The sequence below is a fragment of the Lontra canadensis genome, unplaced genomic scaffold (genome assembly GCF_010015895.1).
Source record: "Lontra canadensis isolate GAN:19392208 unplaced genomic scaffold, GSC_riverotter_1.0 scaffold22, whole genome shotgun sequence".
NCBI lineage: Eukaryota > Metazoa > Chordata > Mammalia > Carnivora > Mustelidae > Lontra > Lontra canadensis.
In genome coordinates, this window is record NW_022631016.1 from 743,553 (window position 1) to 769,690 (window position 26,138).

The window sequence follows — 26,138 nt, forward strand, 5'->3', positions numbered from 1 at the left end:
CCAAAAGAAAGAAAGCCATTTGATCCCAGTCTCTAAGAAATGGATCTGAAGAGCCACTGGAGTGCTCGCAGGCCCCACGTGCTGCCCCCCGCCCTGGCGCTGTGCTGCCCACGGTCAGAGCCTGGTGTGGGGCAGGTGTCCCCGCTGGGGCCCCTCTCCATGACATGAAACGACTTGAGAGGTGATGGGAAACGTTCGGGTTTTGGCAATGCAGAAGATGGAACATCTGGGAATTTCACCAGAAGCATCCAAAATACTCAGCCAACGACCCAGTTCTGCCGCGTGGTGGCCAACCCCACGTGGCCTGGGCGGTGACTCATTCGGCATGGGCCTTCCGCGACGGCTTCTCCTCGTATGACTCCCCAAACTCGTTCACCCTGCTCTTATCCACGGGATAAAGCCTACAAGGACAAGATGCCCTTGGGCTCTGCCATCTGGAGGCGCTCGACCCCGGCAAGGAGGACCCAGTGAGCCCCGCTGCCACAGGAGAAGGATTCAGGGGTTCCCTCGTGCCCACCTGTTGTCGTATGTGCGTTTTTACAATCAGGATGGAGCTCTGTGCTCGAGGACCATCGGGGGCCCAGGGCAGCTGAGCTGAAGCAGAGACAGGTGGGGGCACTGTCCCCAGGGGCCCCAGCCCTGCCCGGCAAGGCACACAGCCCAGGGTGGCATCCCCCTCTGTGCTCAGCTGCGCGTGGCAGGTGTCCGGGAGAGGTGCTGTTACACCACGGGACACATGGCTGGCCGGACCCACATGGCGGTACGTAGACCAGCTCGTCTCAGCCCGGAAGCAAGGGTGGTTTCCCCGCGCACACGGTCTCCTGCCCCCGGGGGCCCAGCAGCACGGGTGCCCCTGCACTCACCATCGCTGGTAAAGGTACACAAGGAACACCACGTCGTCCCTGAAGCACGCCAGCCGGTGGGACGTGGGCATGGTGATGATGAAGGCAAAGACGTCATCGATGAAAGTGTTGAAGGCCTGTACACCGGATGGGGAAGGAAGGAGCGCGGCCGTCAGTCGCTCCCGAAGACCCCTGCCCCATGCACAGCCCCGCCCACCCCCATCAAAGACGGCAGAGCGCCGCTCGGCAGACACCACGTGAGACCGCAGGTGTGCCAGCGACACCAAAAAGGCAGAAAACGGGCAAGTGCAGGAGGACACTGGACGCCAGGGGAGCCGACCCTGTGGCCCAGGGTGCCCAGGTCTCCCCAGACGGCAGGACGGCAAGGCCTGTGAGGGCTGTCCTGCAAACACGGGCTGGGCACGTGGCAGAGTGCCCGCTCCTCACAACTGGTTGTGGTCCTCCAGCATCTGGAGCTGCAGAGCTGGAGCCCACCTCCCCTGAAAACCGCACGACACGCTCGGGAGGCCACATGGTCGCGAGCGACACCGCGTGGGATGTATCCTGCCAGGACGACCCCACGGCAGCCGGATGCGTCTGGGGACGGGGCCCCTGGGGGCAGGTGGGGTCTGCACTCTGATTCGTATTGCCAAAAGAAACATGGCTTTGATTAAAGAAAACGGCTTCGGCTGGGAGGACGGTCAGAGAACTACTGTCCTCGAGTCACCACCATGGCCCACACAGCTCAAAGGACCCCCCCGCCACCGTGAAGTGCCACCCAGCAGGACACTGACCTTGTAGGTAAAGGCCTTCCAGGGTAGGTGCGCCACTGACTTCATCTGGGGACAGGACAGACGCGGCAGGTCAGCAGCCGGCCGCACAGGAGACGCGGGGCGCTCACGGGCCAAGGCTTACCTTGTAGTTCACGAACAGCTGAGGGAGCATGAACAGGAAACCGAATGCGTACACCCCTGCGAGACAGATGTGGGCTGCGACGGCGCGGCGTCCGGGCAGGAGAGCTGATGCCCCGTGGCCAAACCACAGTCCCCGCCCACGGGCTGTGCGACGGCAGCCCCTCCTGCCACCCTTCGCAGCCCGCCGCAGGCCCTGCCCACACGGCAGGAGCCCATCACGGGCTCTGCGCAGACGGGCTCCGGCCCTCTGCTGCCCACAGAGAGCCCGGGCTGGGTAGGGCTGGCCCACCCACCCCTCCCAAGATGTGGACCCAGCCCGGGCACGGGGCTCAAGGGCCAGGCGGTGTACTGCGCTCTGGGGCCTGCCCTCAGGAAACGGGTGCACACAGGGCTGTTCCCCGCGGCCCGGAGCTGTTCTCGCGCGGAGGAAACGCACAGCTCGGGGCTCTGCGGCTGGAGCGGCCCGAGTGGAGCTCCCACAAACACATCAGGCATCTGGGGGCCCCCAAACGGAGCCCGGGCGGCAGCAAAGGTCCTGCCCGCACGACCTCAAACTGCACGGGCGCGTGCAGGGCCAAGAGGAGCTGCTGAAACACCGTGGGCGGGGCCGAGGCCCACGACTCACCGTTAACGAAGCTGTTGATGAGCCAAGAGTACCAGCTGGAAGGGGAAGAGCGCCGTCAGCCCGCACCCCGCCGTCAGCCCGCGCCCCGCCCCCGCCCGCCGTGCCCGTCCTGCCGGCTGGCAGCATGGTTGTGGAAACCACGTCACAAAAACCCGGCATGAAACAGTGCTGCTCCAGGCACCCGAGCGGCTAGTCCGACCCCTGGAACACAAGTGCCAGGTGGCGGCCAGAGACCCGCAATGGCAGGGTTCTCCGTCAGAGCTCCCAGCAGCACGAAGACCACAGCTGGGGTCCAGCCGTCAGGGCTGCATCTGCGCTCGGGGGCCACGCTGCCTGACCCGGCGTCCCCTTGTCCAGACGCATCCACCCTTGTCCCAGACACCAGGGCCACGGACACCCGGGGCCCTGCACGACGGCCTCGGCACCCTCACTGCAGACTAAGGTCCCCTGAGCGAGGCCCTGCCCCTGTCCACACTGCAGAGGGCGTGGGGCACAGAGACGGGCCGGGTTGGGCCAGAAGCCGAGGGGTGTCCCCAGGCAGACATGCAACAGCACGGGGCTGGGCACCGTCCTACCTCTTGTACTTGACGTTGAGCAGGGAGTAGACGGCGCCCCCGATGCACAGAGGGTAGAGCAGGTAGGACAAGTACTTCATGGCCTGCCGGGAACAGGCCACCTCCGTGAGCTTCCCCCGCGTGATGGGAAAAGACACGCACGAAGAGCGAGCGACCCCGGCTTCAGGCAGCGAGCTCGCAAGGTGCTGAGACGGCGGGTGCCGGGAACACACCACCAGGAGCGAGGCCGGATGGGGTGCGGGCGGTAGGCAGCCCACCAGCCCCCAGAGGCCAACGGAACAGCTGCCGGAGACGAAGATGCAGAGACGCCCTGCGAGCTGCGTGTGGCGCATCCCGGGGCTCGTCCTGCTGCGTGTCTGGAGCTACACTGGGATCCCGGCAGGGCCGAGGGCAAAAAGGCACCAAGGAAGCAGAGCGGGCCACGGTCCCCACGCAGGAAGCACGTCCACAGCAGTGCGGGGGCCGCCGGCCTCAGGACAGGGGTCCCCACGTGCAGGGCTCGCCAGAGTCTCAGTGACACAACGTGGGATCACAGCCCCCGCACGAACCACTGGGGACACCTCGGCACAGGTTCCCTGCCAGGCCCGGGACGCGAAGCCCCAAGCCTCCCTCCCCAAGTCAGAAAACCTAAGCCGCAGGTGTGTCCCCCTCGGGCTCCATTGGGCCCCAGCCCCACCCTCGCTGCCTACCTGAGTGTCATACTCTTCCGTCTTCCTCTCCGACTCACTGTAAGTGCCAAACTGTCACAAAACCCAACACGGTCCCATCAGTCACCTGACTCCAGGCAAGCCCAAGCCGCACAGGGACGGCCGCATACGGATGGGCAGGTGCACCCCGGTGGCGACCCCGAGCCGAATGTCTCCAGGCTCTGGTCACATCCCCCGTGCCCCAGAGCCACCCAGGACCCAAAGAGGTCCCCAAGGGCCATAGCGAGTGCTATGTGTGGCAGGAGCATGCCCACTAGCATGTCCCCTCACTGAGGGAACAGGACGGACCTGGTGCTCCCGCCTAGTTCCCGGTCCTTGATGGGTCACGACTCAGAGAGCTAGGGAGCTGTGAACCCCGAGTTCTCCTGAACAGGTCCATCACGGCAGCAAAAGCAGAGTGTGTGAAAGACCCTCAGACCAACCCCAGCCCCCATCAGGCCTATCAGGCTGTCAGCACTGTCAGCGCTGTCCACGTCCACCTGGGTCCAGCCCTGCTCAGGGAACCGCACACTGCAGCCGCCCCGGCCTCCACCAGCTGCTCCCACGCGCTCATCTGCTGGGGGGCTACCTGGAGCCACGCGCCCAAAGGATCCCTGGCCGGAGGGGGGCATCTAACCGGAGCGCCGCCAGGAGATGCGTGGGAGGCGCTCTGGGCCAGGCGAGCGGACTGACTGGTGTGTGGCGGGAGGGAGAGGCCGGGGGTTGGGGAGGGCGGCGCGGTCTCAAAGGCAGAAGCCCCACCTGGAATCTGGGTCTCAGGCCTCTCCAGAGCACGGTCATCTTCAAGGCCTTCTTCACCTTCCACAGCTGATGGCGAAGAGGAGCAGACGTTCAGGCTCTGGGACCAAGGAGTCCCCAGAAAGTGCTGCGGGAAGCTGAGGGGCCATCGTGACTGCCTGCCTGGCCCCTCCCGCCCAGCCCGACGGACCTCACAGCCCGCACACCCAACCATCAGGTCCGTCTGCCCACGCGGACACCCCCACCTCCTCTGTGCACAGCCATCCTCCTGTGGCTGAGCCCCCATCCCCGCCCACCCTGCCTGTCCCCTTCTTCCCCGGCACCTTCCTCCTGGTTAGCCCTTGGAGGCCCCGAGCCTCTGCCCCAAATCCTGTCGTTTCCGGTCTCTGGGGGACCCACCCCTTCTCACCACCCCACTGAGGGGCGACCAGCGCAGCACAGCTGCTCCTGAACTGGGCTCCACACGGTGACAGGTGGCCATGGGAGGGTCCCCACCCTCGCTCCCTGATGGGCGGACCAAGCGCCATCTCTGACCTGACCACCACGGGAGCCAGCGCCCGCGGGCAGGGGCACAGGGGCACGGGGGCACGGGAGCACGGCGGGGACAGGGCAGCACTGGAGGCCAGAGGAGAACGTCTTGGCCTGTAACCGTCCCTCAGGACCAGGCACTGCTCACAACACAAGCCGTGAAGACCCTCACCCGCCGGCAAGCAGACTTACACGGAGCCTTAAGAAAAACATGCGCTAGCAACAGGCCTCTGGGGGAGGGGACGATACGCGTCCTTGACGCCGCGCCGGCTGAGGGCGGACACCGCCACTCTGTTTCTCCGCCACCTCCCCTTCCCGCCAGAGCCCCGCAGGAAGGCACGCAATCCCGTTCGGGCTCACTACAGGTCACGCACTCCGGCACCACACACACTGGTCCTTCCTCCCAGGCATCTCCAAGACTCGTGGTCAGCGTGTAACCTACTCCGGCTCCTCGGCTGGCGGTCCCCTCCTTCCCACAGACACGACACCGAGGACCCGTCGGGGTGCCGGTCTTCTCTCCTGCCGCCCCCGCTCCCCTGCAGCGGCCGAGTCCCTGCCTCGTTCTTCTCCCGTGTGCCGTCGGGAAGCGGCCTGGGCCCACCAACCCCTCCGCTGACCCCATGTCCCAGCCCCATCACCGTCCTCACGGCCTGGCCCCAAGCCGCCCACCCCACAGGACCCTCTCCTGAGCCCCACACCACCAGGGCTGCCGCAGGGCGCCGCGCTCCCGGATGCCTCGTCCCACACTTGGCTCCTCCACTAGCCCGCACAGCGCAAGCTGGCGGCTCTGCACCCAACGCATCAAACAGGCCCGGCAGACGGCTGTGATGGGCGGGTGCTTTTTGGGGCCCGCAGTGGCCGCTCCGCCCTGCCCCGCCGGTGGAGGGCAACCCCCTCCCACACCCCTGGGTGTCAGCTCAGCGTGGAGCCGAGAGCAGGACCAAGCACTGCCACACAACTCACCTCGATGGCGGCACCGATGCCCGCGGGGACCAGCACCAGCAGGCTTGTCTGCTGGTCCAGCAGGAACAGGAAGATGACCGCCGTGCTAAAGCAGCGCCAGAGCACTGGGGGCAGGGGGCGGGGGCCGTGCTGAGGGGCTGGCCCTGCCCCATTCACAGCCCGCCTCCCGGGTTCCCGCAGTCCCGTCAGCCCCACGCACCCCACCCCGTCAGTGTTCACTGACAACACCCTGCTGCTTCCTCAGCGCTGCCCACTGAAGCAACAGAGCCACGCCCGCTGGGGCGCCACCAGAGGGACGCGGCCATGACCTGGGGACCTGGGGTCCCACAGCACCTGCTGTCCACCCTCCGCTCCCCAGGAAGGGCCAGAGGAGCAGGAGGACTCAGTGGGGACTCCCGGCCACTCGGAGGACACCAGAGAACAGGACAGAACAATGTGAGACACGGACGACACGGGGTCCCCCCAGCAGCAGAGCCCCGCCCTGGGCATGCCGTCGCCACCAGAGAAACGAGCTGTCTCCTGTTTGAGGTCCGTGCCCCGCGGCCGCACACCAGCGCACTCTGAGACCCAGCGTCTGTCACAGCCGAGGCGGGCCCCAGCGTGTAGCCTCCATCGCCCCCCGAGGTCACAGGCCTACCAGACGCGCTGTGTGATCCGGACATGTCCCTCCCCCAGCACCGCAAGGGCGCAGGGTCCCCAGCTGGCGGCTGTCAGAGACAACCCCACACCTCACGTTCCAAGATGAGCCTTCAACGCCCATCTTTACCAACCGCAGGACGGGCCCGGGAAGCGGCCGGAAGCCCGAGAGCACCCACCTGCTTTGGTGGACATTCCTATCATGCTCTTCTTTTTCTTCCAGAAGCTGATGTCGTTTTTAAACGCCAGGAAATCAAACAGAAGCTGCAAAGAAAGGAGCACGGCAATGCGCACCTCACCCTGCTCCCAGGCTGCCCTCCACCCAGGAACTGCGGGTCCCAAGGACACAGCCAGATGCATGCCAGGCGCCACAGAAGCCCGCGGACTTGCGTCCCGTCCGGCCTGCCAGAACTGCGGGGCATATGACCGCAATTGTGAGCCGCATGCATGCGGGGACGTCTCCCTACTGCCCTCGCCAGGTCCCGTGGCTGTGACCTGGAGCACAGGGGTGGGCACTGCCCGCCTCGGAAGCACACGAGCGCTCACAGACCCTGACCTCAGACAAATCACGGCTCCCCAGCTCAGTTCTGCAAAGCTGCAGCCTGGCCGTTGGGACCGGCTGCAGTAGGGCTCCCATGCCGGCCAGCTCCGGCCTCGCCCACCCCTGCCCTGCCTGCTCTCGGTCCAGCACTGCCGGCACGTGGGGGTCAGCTCCCCTCCACCAGCTGGGAGGCTCCTTGCGTGAAGAGGGATTCTGTGCAAGGATTAGTCCTCGGACGTTAAAATCATGGCGCCAGAACGACGTAACAGAGTGCTCGTATCGTGGAGTCCTCCGCGAACCTTACAGATTTTGGGTTCCTTTCTTCCCAAAATGGCTCCAAGACCAGCAGACAAAACCCAAGTCCTTCAAGGGGTCAGGGACCCGGGTCCAGACACCCGCCCCCTGGGGTGGGGTTTGAGGGCAGGGCAGCCTCCAACTCTCAGGCCCGCAGGCCGCACAGAGCCTGGCCTGAGGCCGACGGCGCCCGCAGAGCCACCAGCCCCGTGACCGCTCACGTGAAACGCCGCGACGAAGAAGGTCAGAGCTAGGAAGTACAAGTTGGTGTCGACGAAAATGCCTTTGACTTCATCCGCATCTTTCTCTGAAAATCCTGAGGGAAGAAGGAACGCAACGCGGGCTGAGCAAGTCGGCGCGTGAGGTCAGCGACACCCCAGTCGCAGGGACGCGCCCTGAGCTCAGGTGCCAGTGGGCAAGGCCAGTGCTCCGCCCCAGGGCCACGTGCGCGGCGCTGCCCGGAAGCGGCTCAAGCAGCGCGGCGGGACACACCAGGGCTCCCCAAGCAGAGGGCTGCTCCGCGGGCCAGACAGAAAGGGCCCCCTGCCCGGGCGGCGCTCACCGAACTGCTGCAGGGAGTACACGGCGTCCTGCATGTGGATCCAGAAGCGCAGCCGCCCCAGCGAGATCTTGTCGTAGGCCACGGTGAGCGGCAGCTCCGTGCTGGAGCGGTTGATCACCTGCAGGAGCGCGGCCGTGAGCGCGCGTCCCTCCCACTGCCGGAGCCCGCCCGCCCTCCACTGCCGCGCACCCGTCCCATGCGGCAGAAGCCCCTGCTTCGCGCCCTGGCCCCGAGGAGCGACGGTCCACTCTCTGAGCCGGTGGCTCTCACCTCGTCCTCTCTGAGCGCTCGGAGCTTCTCTGACTGACAAGCCCTCGTCCTCTCAGCCACCCAAACCCCACGTGTGCCTCGGAACCCAGGTCTGCTCATCCCTCTGTCCTCGCCACCTCGACCCAAGGGGGCACCAAGACGCACCAGGAACGTGCTCTTGCCGATGAGCCAGGCATGGGCTAGCAGGGCCCCCGTGCCTCCCCATAGAGACTGGGCTGCGGGTGGCATGGCCGGGAGGGCCTGCCCGTCCAGGGGACAACAGAGAGCCTCTGGAAGGCGGCGCCCTGAGCCAGCAGCGAGCAGCTGTGACGAGCTGCCGGGAGGGGGTGGGGCTGCGCCGGGGAGGAGTGCGCTGTCTGGAGGCGCGTGGGGGGCTCTACTGCCACGGGGGGAGGCGCCCCAGCACGCGGGGCACTGACCGCCACTCCTCCAGGGCTCCGGAGAGTGAGCACCACGAGCCACACCACCATGTGAACGCGACCCTTGCTCACTGAGCAAAGCCCTGGCGGTGAGCACGACGTCAGCAGCCTGGGAACCAGGTGCTGGCCCTCCCCACCCCGAGACAGCGCCCCACGTGAGGGCAGGTGGGCGCAGGTCAGGGCCAAACCCTGGGGGGCCACTGCCCCAGCCCCGGCGAGCTGGCTGTTCCGCAAAGATGGTGTTCTTTCCGGCGGGCGGCTGCGGGAGACGAAGCACTAACATTGCAGGACGGCGGAGCGAGAAGCACTGGTGGCCCGTGTGCATGTTTTCAACTCTGAGGGGCAGCTCTGCATCCCATGAGGCCACTAAGCCCACAGGACGATGGGGATAGCGCAGGTGCCTGCAGACGCTGCCCCACAGCCTCCCGCCTTCCCTCCCCACTGCCCTCCCACCTGTCGGAACAGCACCTGGTCCTGGGCAAGCCCGGAGCACGGCAGCCCCAGAGCCAGGGAGCACCGACTGCATGCTCCGGCGGGGCCGGCATGACCCAGATTTGCACAGGGCGCACAGCACACTCTGGGAGGCACCAGGGAGGGGCCGATGACCGCCCGCTCTGGCCCACGGGCCCCGTGGATGCGGTCGGCCACCAGAGGGAAGTGTGGGCCCCGAGGATCAGGGTTAACAGTGCAGAGCGAAGGCCACGTCTGAGCTCCTTGGCCAGCAGGTGGTGGTAGAGCTGGGGCAGGGGCCAGAGAGGCGGAGCCCCAGGTCAGGTGCCTCTTTTCCTGCTCCCCGCCGTGCACCCCCTGAGCACCTGAGCTCTCCACACCCTGGTCTCAGGAGCACGGACTCCAGCGGGGCCAGTCCAGCTGCCCAGGGAGACTGGAGAGGCCACCTGTGACCTCAATAACCCCCAAGACACAGACAACAGACACACCTCCACAGGCCAGTGAGAAGACGTCAGACCGTCTGTGCAGTGATCCACACTGAGCCTGGCGCAAGTAAGTGACCTTCCACGATACCCGTCAAGTGGTCATTATTGCTCCCAGATCAGCTGTTTCACGGAACCCCCGATCTGCCCCGGCCGGCAGGGTGTGAGTTCCCTTCTACCCGTGAGCTCAGCCCTGCCCAGGGCTGTCCTGGCGGGTGGGGGGAGGCCAAAGGCTCCATGGTGGATGGTGACAACATGTGGGGCCAGCCCTGACGGGAGCAGCTGGCTCATGACCCGCCCTAAGGCACTCTGCACCTGCGAGCCGAACGACTGGGGTTCGACGGAGCAACGTGCGTGAGCTGTTCTGAGCGACACTTGGCTCTCCCACAGGCCCTATGTGCACACCACACAGAACCTTCCCAGTTCCTTTCACCGAAGGAGGGCACGGGGACCCCAGAGCAGCCCCCCCACGTCAGGGACGCACGGGTGAGTTCTGGCAGGGCCGGGGGGGGGAGCGCTTACCATGAGGTCCTTCACCCGGTTGCTAAGCTGGTCAATGAACAGGATGGGCAGGTAGTGCACCGTCTTCCCCAGCTGGATCCTGGTGGAGCAGTTTCCAGAGTCACCATCAGAGGAACGAAAGACAGTGCAAACGCTGGATGTACCCCAGAGAAACCCCGCCACGGCTCCATGGGCCTCTGGTCACACGACCCCCGGACATACCTTCCCCATGGAAGCAGGGGGATCTAACCAGATGCTCTTCCCTGGTCACAGCCATGGAGGAAAACTCCAGGGGCCACAGAGCGGGACACCACCCAGGCCGCTGGAGAGCGACAAGACAAGCCCATGTATGCCCAGACGGGGAGGGCCCAGGGATGCAGTGGGAAAATGGAAATAAAACCCAGCTGCTGTCTGCACCTGGGGGGGAGGCAGGAGGCTTTTCATGACCCTTTTATACCTTCTACATGTCTAATCACGCAACTGTTTTGTACATTCAATAAAATTTAACTTTTAAAAAACAGGAAAGTCTTGTGACAACACCACAGTTACTCCTGAGACGTTAATCAGGAAAACAAGCCTCGTTACAGCTGTTCCTAGGAGCCGCATGGCCATCGACATCAGATCTTAGTTAACGTGCAGGATGGCCTAAGTTGCTCAAGTGATTTCAACATTCGTGCTCACCTCGTGATGGCCCCAGAACGACCTAAAGACCGATTCTCAGTTCACATAAACGAGTCCGGTCAAAGGAAAACACAGAGCGCTAACAGAGGAGTACCGAGGACGCAGAAAGAAGTCTCCAGGGGCTGCGGCGTGACCCAGCCTCATGCTCCAGTGGCTGTCTCGATCAGCAAGACTCCCAAGTGGGGGAACGGTCTGGGGCGCTGCAGGCAGCACTGCAAACCCCTCTGGGCTCTTATCGCAGGGGTGGCTCAGGGAGGCTGTGTGGCCCATCTATTTCTGGGGTCTGCGGGGCCACACTCCCACAGGCGTCCCCCACCCTCCATGCCAGCCCACGGAGCGCTGCTCCCCCTCCCCGACGGGCGCAGTGGTGGGACTTACATCTTCATGTACCGATGCACGTCGGCAGGCAAGGAGGCGCCGTCGAAGACGAAGTCCTCCACCATCACATTCAGGGTCAGTCTCGGTCTCCAGTGAGAAACAGGCTCGTCCAGGGCACTCGGTGGCTTCTTCTCGGCTTCCAGCTGCTGCTACATGAAAGGAATGACTCAGCAGGAAAAGCCCTGTGCTGGGGCGGAGGGGCCGTCCCTGGGCCCGGTCTGGGGACCCAGGACCACATCCTGACACAGCACGAGCAGGGAGCAGTGCCTGGCAGAGTGTGGGGCCCCCTCAGCTGCCAGCTCCACCAGAGTGACAGCCTCTCTCCCTTCTCCCAACACAAGACAAAGGGTCCCTACTGTGCACCACCGACTCCTGCTTCAGGCCTTCAGCCTGGCCCGCTCCCTGGGGGTTCTGAGAAGCGTGAGTCCCAGGCCAGCTGCAGGCGGCGTGGGCGCTCGGAGCTCGCAGCCCTGCCGCTGGCACCGAGACTCAGCTCCCTGACCACGTTTGTCAAGTCGTCTGGAGGACAGATGCTGGGACTGGGCGTCAGTCCTAGACAGAGCTATGTTCAGCGCAGCAGCTAGGACTGCCAAGAAAATCTTCCAGATCTAACTGACACATTCTGTGTTCCAGGATCATCTCGTGAACCTCCCACCTCACAAAGTGGTTCAGCTACGGTAACTTCTTTTATAAACCATTTTCAAGTAACACTAACAGCGAATGCTTATGTAGCTCTTGCACACCCCACAGACTCCTTCACACCCCTAAGATCCACCAACTCGTTGATGCCCCAGGAAAGCCCCGAGAAGCCGGGCCAAACTGTCCCCAAGAGAAAGGAGCTGAAGGGGTCTTTCCAAGGGCATCCCACACGGGGCGGGCTCACAGATGCTTCCTGGAAAGCCACGTGTCCGCGTACAAATGATCTCATGTTCTATTCCACACAGACGCACATACCAACGTGCCTCTGCTTTACCCACAGCTTCATAAGTAACCACCTAAAAGAATTCCAGTTTCCTCGTACCCGAGCTTTTCTACGAATACAAAAATGAATCCCACACAAGTCCCCATTTCACGACTGTGAACAGAGTAAAGACTGAAGAGGCGTCCTGCCCTACAGCTGGGCGGGGAGCCTCCCAGCGGCAAGAGACGCCTGTGGTGAGCTTCACAGAAGACACGCCCCCACGCCCGGCTGGGGAGCACAGACGCTCCCTGGAGCTTGAGAGGGTCCACGGCCTGAGAAGGAACCTATTCCTGGATCACCTGAACCACATGCAACTAACTTGGGATGAAAGCCGTCCGCAACCCATAGCAAGCGGTTCAGCTATCACGCCCGTTACATCAACCTGCTTCACTTTCCAGGGGTCGCTGCCGCTACAGACAGAAGCCACACAAGTAGCAACACGTGAATGTGTGTTCCCAGGGGACAGTGCAGGCTTTGGCTGGCTGGTGACGTCACGCAGACACTCACCTGGGTAGCAGATTCCCCGGTGAGCAGATTGACCTCTTCCGGTTTGGGGACCATGTAGGTGGTCAGAGGGCTCACCAGGTGCACCTGCTTCCCGTCATGCCACGGCAGGATGCCGGCATGATGAAGGAATATGTAGGCGTACAGCGTCCCGTTGTTCCTCGTTTTCTTTGGTACAGAGACATTAACCGTCCTAAAACAAAAGAAAGGACTGTTTTCCAACGGTGTCCACATTAGCTCACCCATGTACACACATGGGACAGGCTACCCCAAGTGTCCTCATAAGTCCTGCTGCTCCGAAATAACTCTAGCTCAGAAGCACTAGAACGGACACCCATCTGCCGCGGCTTACCGAAACCCCAAGTGCCGGCTTTCCCAGGCCGGTCCCTGCAGATGCCGGTGGCTCTGCAACACTGAACGCATCTGCTGCTCAGAGAACTTAGCTCCTGGCCTCGGTCATGCCTACCGTGGCCAGGCAGGCTGAGGCCGACCCCAGGACCCTCCTGCCAGCACGTCCCAGAGTCCTGCTGCCCTGTCTGATGCCTCCCACACACCTCAGAGGAAGAAACCGGACTCCTGACCAGCAAGTGCTTTCCAAATTGCGCTTGCCCAGATCTTAAAAACCGGAGCTGTAAGGTCAGTTCGCTTCTTAAAGCCACGCAGGAACCCGAACGCCTACATCACCTCCGCAGTTACGTTCGGCTTTAATTTCCTACAGAATCGTCTTCCCCCGCACAGGGGACCCAGCAGCTGCGAAGGAATGCGCCGCCTCCGCTCGCCCCGCCGGCCCCACCTCAGAAGCCCCACTCCGGAGCCACAGCGGACTGCGGCGCAAGCGGCTTCCCGAGGGCCGGCGCGGAGCAGGGCCCGGCCCGGCTCACCGGGAGCGCGGCAAACACCCGCCGCAGCAGGGCGCGGGGCATCGCGGCTTCCCGGCGGCCCCGCCACGCGCGGCCTCCCGCTCCGCACGCGTCCCTGCCAGCAACGGCCGCCGCGCGGCGCACGCCCACCTCTCGAACTTGGACTCCACGTCGAAGTCCTCCACGTTGAGGACCAGGTCCACGTTGTTCTCGGCCCCGAGGCTGGACCGGGTGGCGGTGTACACGCTGAGCTGCGGGGACACGCGCGGGCCGTCGGCGGCAAAGCCCGAATGGAAACGCGCGTCCAGCGCCGACCCCGGGGGACGCGCCCCGACCGCCCCCAAACCGGGACGCTTCGCTCCCCCGCGAGCAGCCCCCCGGGTCTCCGCCCACGGCGCGGCGGCTCCGGCGCCTTCCGGGGAGACGGGGGCGGGGGCGGCGCCGGCAGCAGGAGCCCCAAGCAGGCACCACCCGCGGGGCGCGCTGGCGGGAAGGGCCCTCCCCGCCGGGGTCGCGCCGGCCGCCCGCGCTCACCTGCAGCTTCGGCCGCCGCGCCAGGTAGGGCCGGATGCAGCCGCCGCCGCCGGCGCACGGCCGCGTGTGGACGATGCCGTACATGACCCAGCAGGTGTGCGCCACGTACACCACGAACACGCCCACCACCAGGCCGGTGAAGGAGCTGCGGCCGCTCCACATGGCGCCGCCGCCCCCCGGGCCGAGCGCGGCGCCCACCTCGGCCCCGCCCGGCCCGCCTCGCAGCCGCGGGCCCCGCCGCCTGCCCGGCGCGCTGCCGGGTGCTCCGGCCGCCGCCGCTCACGCGAGAGCCGCCGCGCGCCGCCGCCACCACCGCCGCGTGAGAACGAATGCGCCGCGCGCCGCGGGCCGCCGGCCGCCCCGCATGCTCCTGCCGCCCTCCGGCCGACCTGTCGCCCCAGGATTCGCCGTCCGGCGGCCGCTTCCGGGTCCCGTGCCGTCCGCCGGAAGCGGGCGTGCCGCGCGGCCCCCTGGGAAACGCAGTCCCACCAACGCCAGTCACGTACGCACGCTCGCGTCAGGGGCGCGTCGTACGCTGCTGACGTCTCCTGCCCGCGCCGGCCTCCCGGCGTGCCTCGCGGTGTCCGGGTGCGGGGCCTCGGCCTGTGGAGGGCGGGGTTTTCGCGAGGGGAGGGGCACGGGGAGGGGCAGGGCTGGTGACGCGGTCGCGAGGGGGCGGTGGGGGTCAGAGGGCGGAGCGGGGGCAGGGTTGGGGGCGGAGCGGGGCGCGGCTTGGGGCGGGGGGTGGGTCGCGGGGCGGGGACATGGGGGAGGCGGGCAGAGACACGAGTGGAAGCGGCGGGAGGCGTCGGGGCGGGGACATGAGGGGCCGTCGGGGGGCGCGGGGCGGGCGGGGGGGGGGGGGGGGGACGGCCCCACGGGGGGGGGCGGGCTGCGGCGTTTAGGAGCGCGGTGGGAGGCGGTGTGAAGGCTCCGAGCGGCCGGGGCGCCCTCTGCTCCCGGAGCTGCGGCGGAGTCGAGAGGAAGGGGCGGGCAGCGAGCCCAGGGCCGTCCGGGGCCTGCATTCGCTGCTCGGGTGGCGGATCCGTAAACCCGCGGGGGCGATGCTGAGGCAACAGCGTTCCCGGAATAGGGTTTCCGTGGGGGGCGCGGGCCGAACCCCCCCACCGGAAGGCCGCCTGTGCTGGGGCCCGGCAGCTGCGGGGACGGGCGGGCGCCGGGCCTTCCTGGGGGAGCGCGGCCGGCCGGGCGGCGGACGGGCTCGAGCTCCGCCGGTGCGCATCGCGGGGCGCGGGGCCAGAACCCTGCGTTGCGCGACGCGCGAGCCCGCAGCTCTGCTCCTCTGTGGCCCGCGGTCGGGAGCACGTCCGGCGCCCACAGGAGTCGTCCACGCTGCGCCCGGCCCCGCACACTGCGTATGCCTCTCCGCGGGGGGGCGAGCTGCTTCCCGGTGCGTGGGACAGCGACGTCAGCCGGGATGGCGGAGGGTGCAGGCCCCCCGGGAGGGAGGGAGCTAGGCTGATTGCAGGGGCACCGCTGGGCCACGCGCTCCGGGTCTGAGCCAGAGGTTTGGGGCCATTAAGGACTTTTCCCTGCTCCTCACACCCTAATGCACTTAGTTTTTCTGTCCCCTAGACCCCACTCACGGCCCCGTTGGCTCAACCATTGGAAGGGTGTGTGGCAGCACCACTTCTCGCGTCCGCTCTGTGCCTGGCAAACCTGCTTCCTGTCACCCTGAGCGGGAACTCCAGCCTCCGCAGGGGGACCTAAAGTCACAGAGCCATCTCTGACCCCTGAGCTGTCATGTCATGCTTTGCGCTCCTGCCACGCCTGAGGAGCCCCTACAGAGCCAGGACGGTCCACACCACGGCTCTGGTCTTCGCCATGCAGGAAGGAGTGCGGCAGGCCACAGGGAACAGAGACCAGCTCCAACCACAGAACCATAAGAGGGGGTTGGCAGGGTATACGGGATGGGGGTCTCACGGAGTCCAAAGGCCAGCACACAACCAAGCCTCAGGAAGGAGCTGCAGAGGCCTGGGAACTCTGAGGTTCATACCCCTTTCCCTCTCTCTCACACTGAGTTTTGGTCCAGCTCAAACTCTGCCCACATGCAGAGATCTATCGGCAAGCAGGGACAAAGGCCACACCACCAGACAGGGTGTCCTGCTGCTCCTGCATCTAGAAGCTGATGCAGGCAAGTCGGGTCCAAGGATCCCGAGGGGGTCTTGCAGGACCAGCCCCCTGTGTCCCTGGGTCTGCGTGGGACAGAAACGGAGCGCGAGCCAGCCGGAGATGAAAGCAGAGTTTATGGCGTGAGAGAGTGCGGGTTCCAAGAGAGTCTGGGAGACTCAGATAGGAAAGGAGGGAGTCTCGTCTTTGGGACCTGGGGTTTTTATTGGGATGGTGGTCTGGTGTATGCTCTCTCAGACATTCAGAGGTCTTTCGTGAGTCAGTTATCCATTGGAGCCTGGGGTCATGGCATTGAGATGTTTAGTGCCGGTGACCGGGGACACACATACGTTGATTTCATCTGGTTGTTCTCGCCTGGTCCTTCCTTAGATGTTGTCTGTTCTAGAGAAATCACTAACTCCTCATCCTCTACAAGAAGGACATACACTATTTATAGTATGAGGCTTGTGTAAAGTGGGAGAGCAGGTCCTAGCGAGAAAAGAAGCAGGAAAAGGAAGGAAAACTTTTTTTTTTTTTTTTTTATGGAGTCCTTCAGTTTCCTTATCTCAAAGTTGTAGGAAGATCTTGCATGGCATTCTGGAAGGTTGGATACAAACCCCATGCTGTGCAGGGACTTGGGACCGACCCGGCTTCTAGGCTGCTTCCGTATCTTGACTGTTGTAGATAACACTGCTATAAACAGAGGGGTGCATGTATGTATCCCTTTGCATCAGTATTTGTGTATCCTTTGGAGTGAATACCCAGTATTGCAATTGTTGGGTCGTAGGGTAGCTCTATTTTCAACTTCTTGAGGAAGCTCTACACTGTTCCAGAGTGGCTGCACCAGCTTGCATTCCCACCAACATGCAGGAGGGCCCCCTTTCCCCGAGTCCTCGCCAGCACCTACTGCTTCCTGAGTTGTTAATGTCAACCATTCTGACAGGTGTGGCATCTCACTGTGGTTTCATTTGCATTTCCCTGGTGATGAGCGATGGTGAGCATCTTTTCACGTGCCTTTTGGTCATCTCTATGTCTTTGCAGAAATCTCTGTTCATGTCTTCTGTCCATTTTTTAAAAAGGATTTTGTTTATTTATTTGAGAGAGGCACAACCAGAGAGGAAGCACAAGCCGTGGGAGTGGGTGAGGGAGAAGCGGGCTTCCCGCTGAGCAGGGAGCCCAATCTTGGCCCCATCTCAGGCTTGGGATCGTGACCTGAGCCGAAGGCAGACGCTTAACAACTGAGCACCCAGGTGCCCCTCTTCTGCCGATTTTTAATTGGATTATTTGTGTTTTGGGTGTTCAGTTTTATGAGTTCTTTATATATTTTACATACTAACCTTTTATAGGATACGACATTTGCAAATATCTTCTCTCCTTCATAGGTTACTTTTTAGTTTTGTTGATTGTTTCCTTCCCTGTGCAGAAGTTTTTACTTTGATGAAGTCCCAACAGTTTATTTTTGTTTTCGTTTTTTCCCTCGCCTGAGGAGGTGCATCTAGGAAAAGTGTGCTATGGTAGGTTGTAACAACTGTAAACAATAAAGTTCCTTTCTGCTCTCTTATTGTTTCTTTGTAAATTGTCATACGTTTCACTTCTGTGTACGCCATCAAGTCCATGATACATAGTTACTTTTGTTTTAAACAATTATATGTTGAATAAGTTAAATGAGGGAACAAATGCACTTTGTACTTATGTTTATGCTCTTTGCTCCTCTGTACCTATCCTGGCTTTTGGCTGCGGTTTGTTCCTTTACCCTCCATTGCTTCCTTTTGTCCTTCTTATGCCGATCTGGTGGTGGTGGATCCTGTCCATCACTATTTGTATGAAAATGCTTTTAATTTGTTTTCATTTTCTTGAGAGATATTTTTACTAATTATAGAGTCCTTGGTCGACGGGCATGTTTTCTCCAGCATGTCAAAGCACACTGTTTTATTTTTCTTGCTTAACACTGTTTCTGACAAGAAATGAGCAGTGATTCCCATTCCTGTCCCTCTGTATATAATGTGTCTGTTTCTTCTGTTTTTAGAATTTTTTTTAAAGAAGCCATTATTTTTCAGCAATGTGTTGGTGATAACTGTAGTGTGGTTGGTCTTGTTTGTCCTGCTAGAGGCTTAGCAAACTGATTTGTGAATTTCATCAAATTTGAAACTGTTGCAGCTAAGAAGTCTTTAAACATTGTTTGCCTTCTCTTCTGTGACTCTGGTTGTATGAACTGCTAGGCACCGCCCTGATGTCGATGAGGGTCTTCTTACTTCTTCAGCTTTTCCCTGCTCCATGCTTAGGTTTGAACACTTTCTAAGGTTGTATATTTTGGTTCACTGATTTTCTTGTTTTCCCCTGTAGTTTCCAAACTGCTGTTCAGCTCATCTTGTGAATTTTTCATTTCAGATGTTATATTTTTCATTTCTAGAAGTTCCACTGGGTTTTAAAATTTTTGTGTATCCTGGAGAAAACACCGTATGGTAAATGGATGGAGATAGTCCCTCTATCCTTGTACAGGGGCACCTCTCTCCATGTTGTGGGCATGTCAGCGCGCTCAACTGTCTCCGTGTTTGTAGATATTTGAGTTGTTTCCAGCTTTTAGCTGTTAAATGAGGACTGTAGTGCATAACCTTGAACATACGTCCTTTCCTTCTTTCCTTTCCTTTCTTTCCTTTCCTTTCCTTTTCATTTTCTTTCTCCTTCTCCTTTTCCTCCCCCTTCTCCTTCTCCTCCTCCTCCTCCTCCTTCTTTTTTTTGCCAGCGTGTCTTTGGGATAGGTCCTCAGAAGTGGAATTGTTGGCTGAAATGATAAATGCCTGTGTAGTTTTCCAGCTATCACCAAATGCCTTCCCTTGGGTGGTGTAGGGCTCACATCCAACCCGGGAAGTAGGAGGATGTCTGTTTATCCACAGCTCTGTCATCAGAGGGCAGTGTCAGACCTTTGGGGTTTGGCCAATTTGTTAGGTGAGATGTTGTCATTTCAAGTTGTTTTCATTTATGTTTCTCTGATCATGAAAAAGAACGGGCCATGGGGCACCTGGGTGGCTCAGTGGGTTAAAGCCTCTGCCTTCGGCTCAGGTCATGGTCCCAGGGTCCTGGGATCGAGCCCCACATCAGGCTCTCTGCTCAATGGGGAGCCTGCTTCCTCCTCTCTCTCTGCCTGCCTCCCTGCCTACCTGTGATCTCTATCTGTCAAATAAATAAATAAATAAAATCTTTAAAAAAAAAAAAAAAAAGAACGGGCCGTGTTTGGAGCAGGAGCCGTAGATATTCTGGGTGCATTCTGAGCTGTGCCCAGGCTGTTTGACGAGCTCAAGGACTAGCCACCACCACAGTCCCTTCCTCTCAGTGCTGAGACGGGACGAGCTCTGCAGGATTCATTCAGTGAAAATAAAATCCTATTGAGTGAGTTTATGGGTTTGGGAAACTGAAAAGTGCAGCTGCGGTTTAACCAGGTACACACACCAAAATCTGGTGGTTGCCAGAGTCAGCAGGGCTGAGCGCCCAACTCTGCGTCTTCTCCGCTGGAACCAAGCCAGCTCCTGTCTCTAGAGGTTGTCTCAGCAAGTGAAGGAAGCCACCACTGGCGAGTCCCGGAAGCTGGACAGTGTCGTCAGATGAAGCGCATCACCTCCTCTTCGTGACACCAGGATAACGTGCTGGTGGGCAGCGCGTTTGGAAACCCACGGAGTGGAATCAAGAGGACCAGCCGCCTCGTGTGAGCCGCCGGCCGCATCTTCGAGGGTCATTAGATCGCGGGCATGTGGGCAGCCTCGGCTGGCCCCGGGCTCTGTGCGAGGCTTGCGCTTCTGTGGTCAGGTCCACAGAGAGGCGGCTTTGCCGTGACACGTTATGCCCCCTTGGTTCTGGAGGCTGGAAGTCTGAGGTCAGGCTCGGGCAGGCCGGTTTCTCCTGAATCTCTGTGCTTGAGATACTGACTTCTCTCTGTGTCCTCGCACAGTCGTCCCTGTGCATGTCTGTGTCCTGCTCCCCTCTTCCTGTAAGGACACCGGTCCTATTGGGTCAGGACGCACCTGAATGACCTCCTTTAGCTTGATCGCCTCTGTAAAGATTTCACATCCACACCCTGTCACGGGCTGCGGTGCTGGGGGTCAGGGTTTCAATAGATGAATTTGCAGAAGACAATTCATGCCGTAATGGTCCCCTCCCTGCTCACCCCTGTTTCATTGCAAACTCTGCCAATGTGTCGCTATAATCCCTGCTGTTTGGAGGGTCGGGAGAAATGCCAGGGGAGCATGAGGTCCTGGGAAGGGGAGACACAGACCATTCCAAGGTATTCAGTGCTCCCCTGTGTCTCTGACACTTGGCTCCACACTGGTCCCTGGAGACGCCCCACCCCTGCTGGGGAGGAAGGAGGCAGGCACCTCTGTCATTGTTTGAGGGGCCTGGTGTCGCATCAGGCGTGGGGTCACGGACAGGGAAGTTTGGCCGGTTCAGGCATTGGGAGTAGGCCCCTTGGGTTCCACTGCCCTCGGGAGGCGCTGATGGTCCCTCAGGGTCATGCCCTCATTGACAGCCCCATTTCCCCGGGGGAAAGTCAATGAGATTACAGGTTGCAGCCTTAGAACACACAAGCCCTATTATTATCTTACAAAAAGCCAGGCTAGCCTTCCCACAGAGCTTTTAATAAGACTTCGTGTCAATACTGTGGTTTGCAGTTACCTTAGGAAACCTATTTCGAACAAATAGTAGATTCTGTTCTCTGGAACACAGGCACACACGATTTCTGGACGCCAGCATGCGGACCGAAGCAGCTCTTCACGTGGGAGGAGGAAGTCATCTCACGGCCACCGGGTCTGACCAAGCTTCCTTGTCCTCCCTGCTGACATTTCCCCCAACTCCCAGCCTTGGGCTCTGACGGCTGACCACGAGTAGTAATGACAGCTGTGGACCTGCCTCGTGGACGCCCATGTGCCTAGGCCCTCCTAGGAGCACAGCCGCACCGAGGTCCCCAGTCAGCTCCGACAGCAGACTCCTCAGGCCCCCATCGGGCACGTGTCGACAGCGGGGGCCACGCGTGCGGCTCTGACATGAGGTGTGGCCCCGTGGTGCCGACAGTCCTGTGTTTGAAAAACCACAAAGGCTGTCCGATGGTGCCGTCTTGAAAACAGCTGACTTCTCAGCTCTCCCCACCACCTACCCCACACGAGCTATTTGCAGATAAGGAAACTGAGGCAGGAAGCTTCTGGGGCTGGGTTCCGGGCCTCCGACCACCCCTTAGCCAGTTCTCATGCCGTGCCCAGCTGTGGGAGGGGCTGGATGGTGGACACCTGAGGGTCTGAGAGTGAGGGCCGGGGATCAGTGACGTGCGGGGTCTTCCTGGGCAGGAAAGCAGGGCTGGGGGTGCTCTGGGCCCTGCCTCTCTGGAGCCTGAGCCACCTCGATGGGGTGGATGTGCCTGTGGCTAAGGGGGCCCAGGAGCTCCAGCAGGCGGAAAGCTCCAACACGGGGCATGTCTCAGATCAGGGAGCTGCAGGGGCCGGGGGAGCTGCTGGGGGGTCAGCAGTGCCCTCCCGCACCTCCAAACTCGGGATCCAGTTGGTGGGGAGGAGGGGCTCCCAGCCGTGCCCATGTGAAGCCGTAGGTGGCCATGCACATGCCACAGGCTGGTCACATGGGATGAAGCTGCTGACGCTGAAAGGGGAGCTTCTCCCCCAGCCGGCTCGTGCTCACTGTGGACTTGTGGGCTCTTGTTCTAGGACTGAATGCTCATGTCCGTGAATTCCCAGGCCAAAGCCCCAGCTCCTGCTGTGATGGTGTTAGGAGGCTGGACTTTGGGGGGCCCTTAGGCTAGATGGGGTCACAGGGCTAGGGCCCGCAGGGTGCGATCAGCAGCCTTGTAAGTAGAGATGCCAGTGTGCTTGCCCCCCCGCCCCACTGCCATCTCCACATCCCCCTGCTGTCCCCTACTGTCCCCACACGCCCCCTGCTGCCCCTGCTGTCCCCCCACCCCCACACCCTGTGCAATCCCCATGTCTCCTTTGACCCTCTGCCATCCCCTGGCCCCCCACTGTCCCCTACTTTCCCCCCACCCCTCTGCTCCCTGCCATTTCCATGCCTCCTCTGCCCCTTGCCATCCCCTGCCCCCCTGCCATCCCCCAACCCCCTCCTGCCATCTCTATTCCCTTCCCTGTCTCTGTGGCTCCTTTCTCCCCAGGTGACACCCTGCCGTCTCCAGGGCCTCATGTTTGCGGGGGGCCTGCACTCAGAGCCCCACAGCTGCCGTCCTGAACGTCTTCATGAGTTTGAAAACCCTTCATGCCCCGGGTTCTCGTCTTGTGCCGGCCTGGCAGTCACGCAGTAGCTTTGGGCCATCTGTAGCATGTTGGCGGCTTGCTCAGTCCTAGAATCTAGACATGGTAACTTTAGGTTTGCTAACTCGCCTCTCTGAGCAAAAGAGATTTCCTAACTAGGGCACAGTGTCCAAGCACAGTTCTCTTTGTCGTGTAGCAGTCAGTCACAACGCAGGCTTCCAAAGACCTGGGCCAGGCCAGGAGGGGCTGGGGGGAGGCACTGAGGGACAGGGGTCAGGGGAGGGGCCCCCAGGCACCCAGGAGGTGGGCAGCTGCTCCCAGGGGGCTCTGGCTGTATGGAGAGGAGCTGGCCTCAGGCGTGGCTGGGCCAAGCGTGTGCACCTGCTGACTCAGGCCCTCCGGTTTCAACTCAGCAGACCTCAGCAAATAGGCAGTGGTGGTGTGTGATCCCCGGGGAAGGAACCGCAGGGGAGGGATGGGAGCAGGGTGAGCACAGGCTCCCCCACTCCCCACGGCACAGCAGCCCCATCAGAGGCGGCCACCAGCCTCGGGCCAGCTTTTTGCAGAAGTCCCTCACCTCTGGGACCCGGAGAGATCAGCAGCCACTGGCCGTGGCCAGCAGCATGGGCCAGCATGTTTCAGATACATTTGCATTTCTTGTTAAAAAGTCCGTTGGAGCCGTAAGAAAACCTGCTTTTCTGTGCTCTAGCCATGATCAGCAACTGCCACCATGGGGAGCCAATGAACCAGGGTCCGTCCCACAGCCTCCATCCACCGCCAGATCAGCGGGTCCTCTGCCCGACCCTGCCGGGTGTGAGCTCCTTCCACACTTTGGACCTCCGCTGGTCAAAGGGGGATGGGGGGGCGGTGCAGGGGAGGAGGCACCCGCCTCTCCACTGGGGCTTCCTCCTCCGGCCAGGACCCCCCCCCCCCCCCCGCCCAGCTGCAGACAAATCCAGGCCCCCAAGACAGCCCCCGGCGCGGGGAAGATGGAAGCGGGCAGCATTCACTTGCCGTCTGGTGGAACAGACTTGTAGGCGACGGTCCGCTTCGCCTTCTCAGCTTTTAAATTGACCATTTGTGGTATCATAGAACTTCCCAGAATTTTACATTTAGTTTTCCAGTGTGAAGAAGACTTAGCGGATATCAGGACATTTAACAGCTGGTGGGTTGTAACCCACCTTTTAAAGCGTTTGTCACAAGGCACTCCAAATACTAGCCTTAGATTCAGACAGGGAATGAGATCGCCGTGAGGCCGTGGGGGCTTTGTGGGGCACCTGCGGCCAAGCCTGGGCTCGGCTGGGACCTTTAGCCTCTGACACAAGGAAATGTTGTGTCTGATGGACCCTTCATCGACACAACAAATAACTTCAAGAAAGAGGAGCTTAGCTCCTGGAATAAGTAAAATGATTTAAATTCTAGATAAATATATTTGGTGCATAAGTCAATATGGGCTTGGTTTTTAAAGTTCAGCTATAGAAACGGAAGGTTTTTGCCTTCAAGCTGGAAGAGAAAGATGTCTAAGCAAATTGTGCCTTCTATTTGCGCTGTGTGCTCAGGGACCCTGGGAGGGCTGTGGTCCTCAGAGGGGCAGCCTCCCCAGAAAACGCCACCTCCTCGAGGAGGGGGTTCTGCTGCTCCCGGTGGAATTTCCTGGTGTCACGAGGGTCCCATGTTCATCTACTCCCCCCAGGACAGTGAGGAGGAGCTGGGCAGGGGAAGGGAAGACGGTCCTTGTCCCTCGGATGTTGGCGGAGGCCTGTAGCCAGACTGAGTCAGCGTCTGAGCCCCTGGGGTCTCTGTATCACACCATCCTCCCAAGGGAAGGCACAAGATAGGGCCCCACCTGGGACCTTGCTTGGGACTGGGTAGGCTACAGGGCAGCCAGCTTGGGGTGGGAATGGGGGCGTTCCCGTCCCCATGTGGCTTTCTGTAGGGTGCCTGGAACTTGCACAATGGTCTCCCAGCCTCCCCTGTGGTCTCAGCTCTGGGGGTGCGCAGGGATGGTGAGGAGACCTGCCCCCAGGCCGGCTCCCCGTGTCCCCTGAACAGCCTCCCAGCCATTCCCAGGGGTGTCTGTGAGTGATCACAGGTCCTCGAGTTGGGCAGAGGTGGCCAGCAATCCTGGCACAGAGGCCTCTACACTTGAGAATGAGTCTGCATTTTGGGCTCAGAGGTACTGTCCAACACTGGGCTTCCACGTCCTTGTGACTCAGCAGTCCCATCCACAGCGGGCTGGCCTGCGCTGGTGTCTGTGACCTGTAGCCCTGACCCCCGGGGCACTTGATTCCTGCTGCAGACAGGCAGACGCGTTCCAGCACTAAAGGTCGTGAGGCGCCCTGCCCTGCCCTGGGACCTGCGGATAACTCAGCTCCCACCCTGTCCGATGGGGCGCCATGGCCCCTCCCGTTCCCCTCCCAGCCCCCTGTCCCTCAGGATAGGGCCCCCTCTCAGACCTGCCTGCCCTGGGCCTCCCCTCCCCACCTGCCGGCTTAGGCAGATGGGTAGCGCAGGGCTGGAGGGACCTGCAGCTGGGGGTGACCAACCACAAAGGGCAGGGCCCTGAGTCTGCAACCCGGCAGATGCGAGCTCCCGTCTCCCTCTCCTGCAGCCTCCCCACCCCCTGCCTCCCTGCCTCCGTGGCCTCCAGTCCTCTGTCTCTCTTGCTTGCATGTGCTCACGTCTGAGGCACACGTTCTACAAGATAGACCCTGCCCTTCTCAGGGGCACCTGACTCTGACATTTTCTATTTTGTTAAACTAAAAAGAAAGCAGAGCCAGTCTCACTAATGGATGTATCCTGACGTTTCCGTTCTATGTAAGGACACCAGCCAGGGCAGCAGCAGACGCGGGGGTCTCGGGCTTGGCTGAAGGGGTCTCTGGGGCCCACCCAGCAGGTGGAGGGGGAGGTCGCCGCTGGCTTTTGCTTTGTTTTCCCAGCTCCAGGGTGAGACCGCCTTGAGCAGCCCGGTGAGCTGGGTTTAAGGACGGTGATCTGCTGGGTGGGCACAGCGCCCCAGGCTCTGTGCTGCGTTCAGGACCCAGGACCTTTGGGAGGAGGAGGGCAGCAGGCAGTGTGTCCCGTGGGGGACAGAAGAGCATAGGACGTTACTCGTGAACTCCTCTCAAACAAGGCGACCTCTTGTTCCGCTGTCAGTAGTCGGGAGGCGGGTAAAGGCCATGAGGTTGCTGGTCAGATGCATCCACGAGATTAGAGGGGATTGTGGAATCAAAACAAGAAAAGCCAAGCAGGGAGAATCCACTTACCCTGTAAATCACCTATTTCCCTGATGCGGAGCCTTTATTAAAATGCTTCTCTCAAAGGAAAAATCTCACGGCTTTTCTGGGCTTTAACACCCAGACTTTGCATCTAAAGGTCATTTGGCAAAGAGTATAAATCCGATGGTAAAGTGCAGTGTGGACTGGGGACTCAGACGCGGCACAGACAGAAGCAGGGGGAGAGCAGACTCTCCCCTCTCAGGGAGCTTGCTTTCTGCAGCGGGTTAGTGTGGAAGGAAAACAGGTCTTTAGGTGTTTCTGAAATTAGTTCCACTTGTATCAAAAGCCTGCCATCTCCTTGGAGAATAAATATAGCACTCGTGAGTCAAGCCCCGCGGGGGGATTTACCAGAATGATAGATTTTTAGGTGTAATATAGGACCTTCCACTCATTCATGCACCCATCCACTGTCTATGCTTGTACTACTCATCTGTCTATGTGGCCATCCATCCAGATACTCCTCCATCCATCTATCCATCATCTGTCCACCCATCTATCCACCCATCCA

At 61.1% G+C, this 26,138-nt stretch overlaps 1 protein-coding gene across 2 annotated transcripts; it reads right to left on the bottom strand.

Annotated features, from left to right (window-relative positions):
- Positions 1 to 290: 290 nt before the first annotated feature.
- On the bottom strand, positions 291 to 14,192 carry CLPTM1L (CLPTM1 like). Of its 2 annotated transcripts, none has more exons than XM_032861840.1 (17): positions 13,966 to 14,192; positions 13,582 to 13,682; positions 12,575 to 12,764; positions 11,107 to 11,252; positions 10,069 to 10,147; positions 7,926 to 8,043; positions 7,585 to 7,679; positions 6,708 to 6,792; positions 5,893 to 5,996; positions 4,405 to 4,470; positions 3,646 to 3,696; positions 2,957 to 3,039; positions 2,382 to 2,416; positions 1,758 to 1,813; positions 1,637 to 1,681; positions 864 to 979; positions 291 to 401 (listed from the first exon to the last, which is right to left on the bottom strand). In XM_032861840.1, the coding sequence occupies exons 1-17, from the start codon at positions 14,125 to 14,127 to the stop codon at positions 317 to 319; spliced, it is 1,617 nt and encodes a 538-aa protein (XP_032717731.1). In that variant the 5' UTR covers positions 14,128 to 14,192; the 3' UTR covers positions 291 to 316. The 2 variants fall into 2 exon arrangements, with proteins under 2 accessions (XP_032717731.1, XP_032717730.1); XM_032861839.1 differs by having other exon boundaries at positions 11,107 to 11,255.
- Positions 14,193 to 26,138: the final 11,946 nt, after the last annotated feature.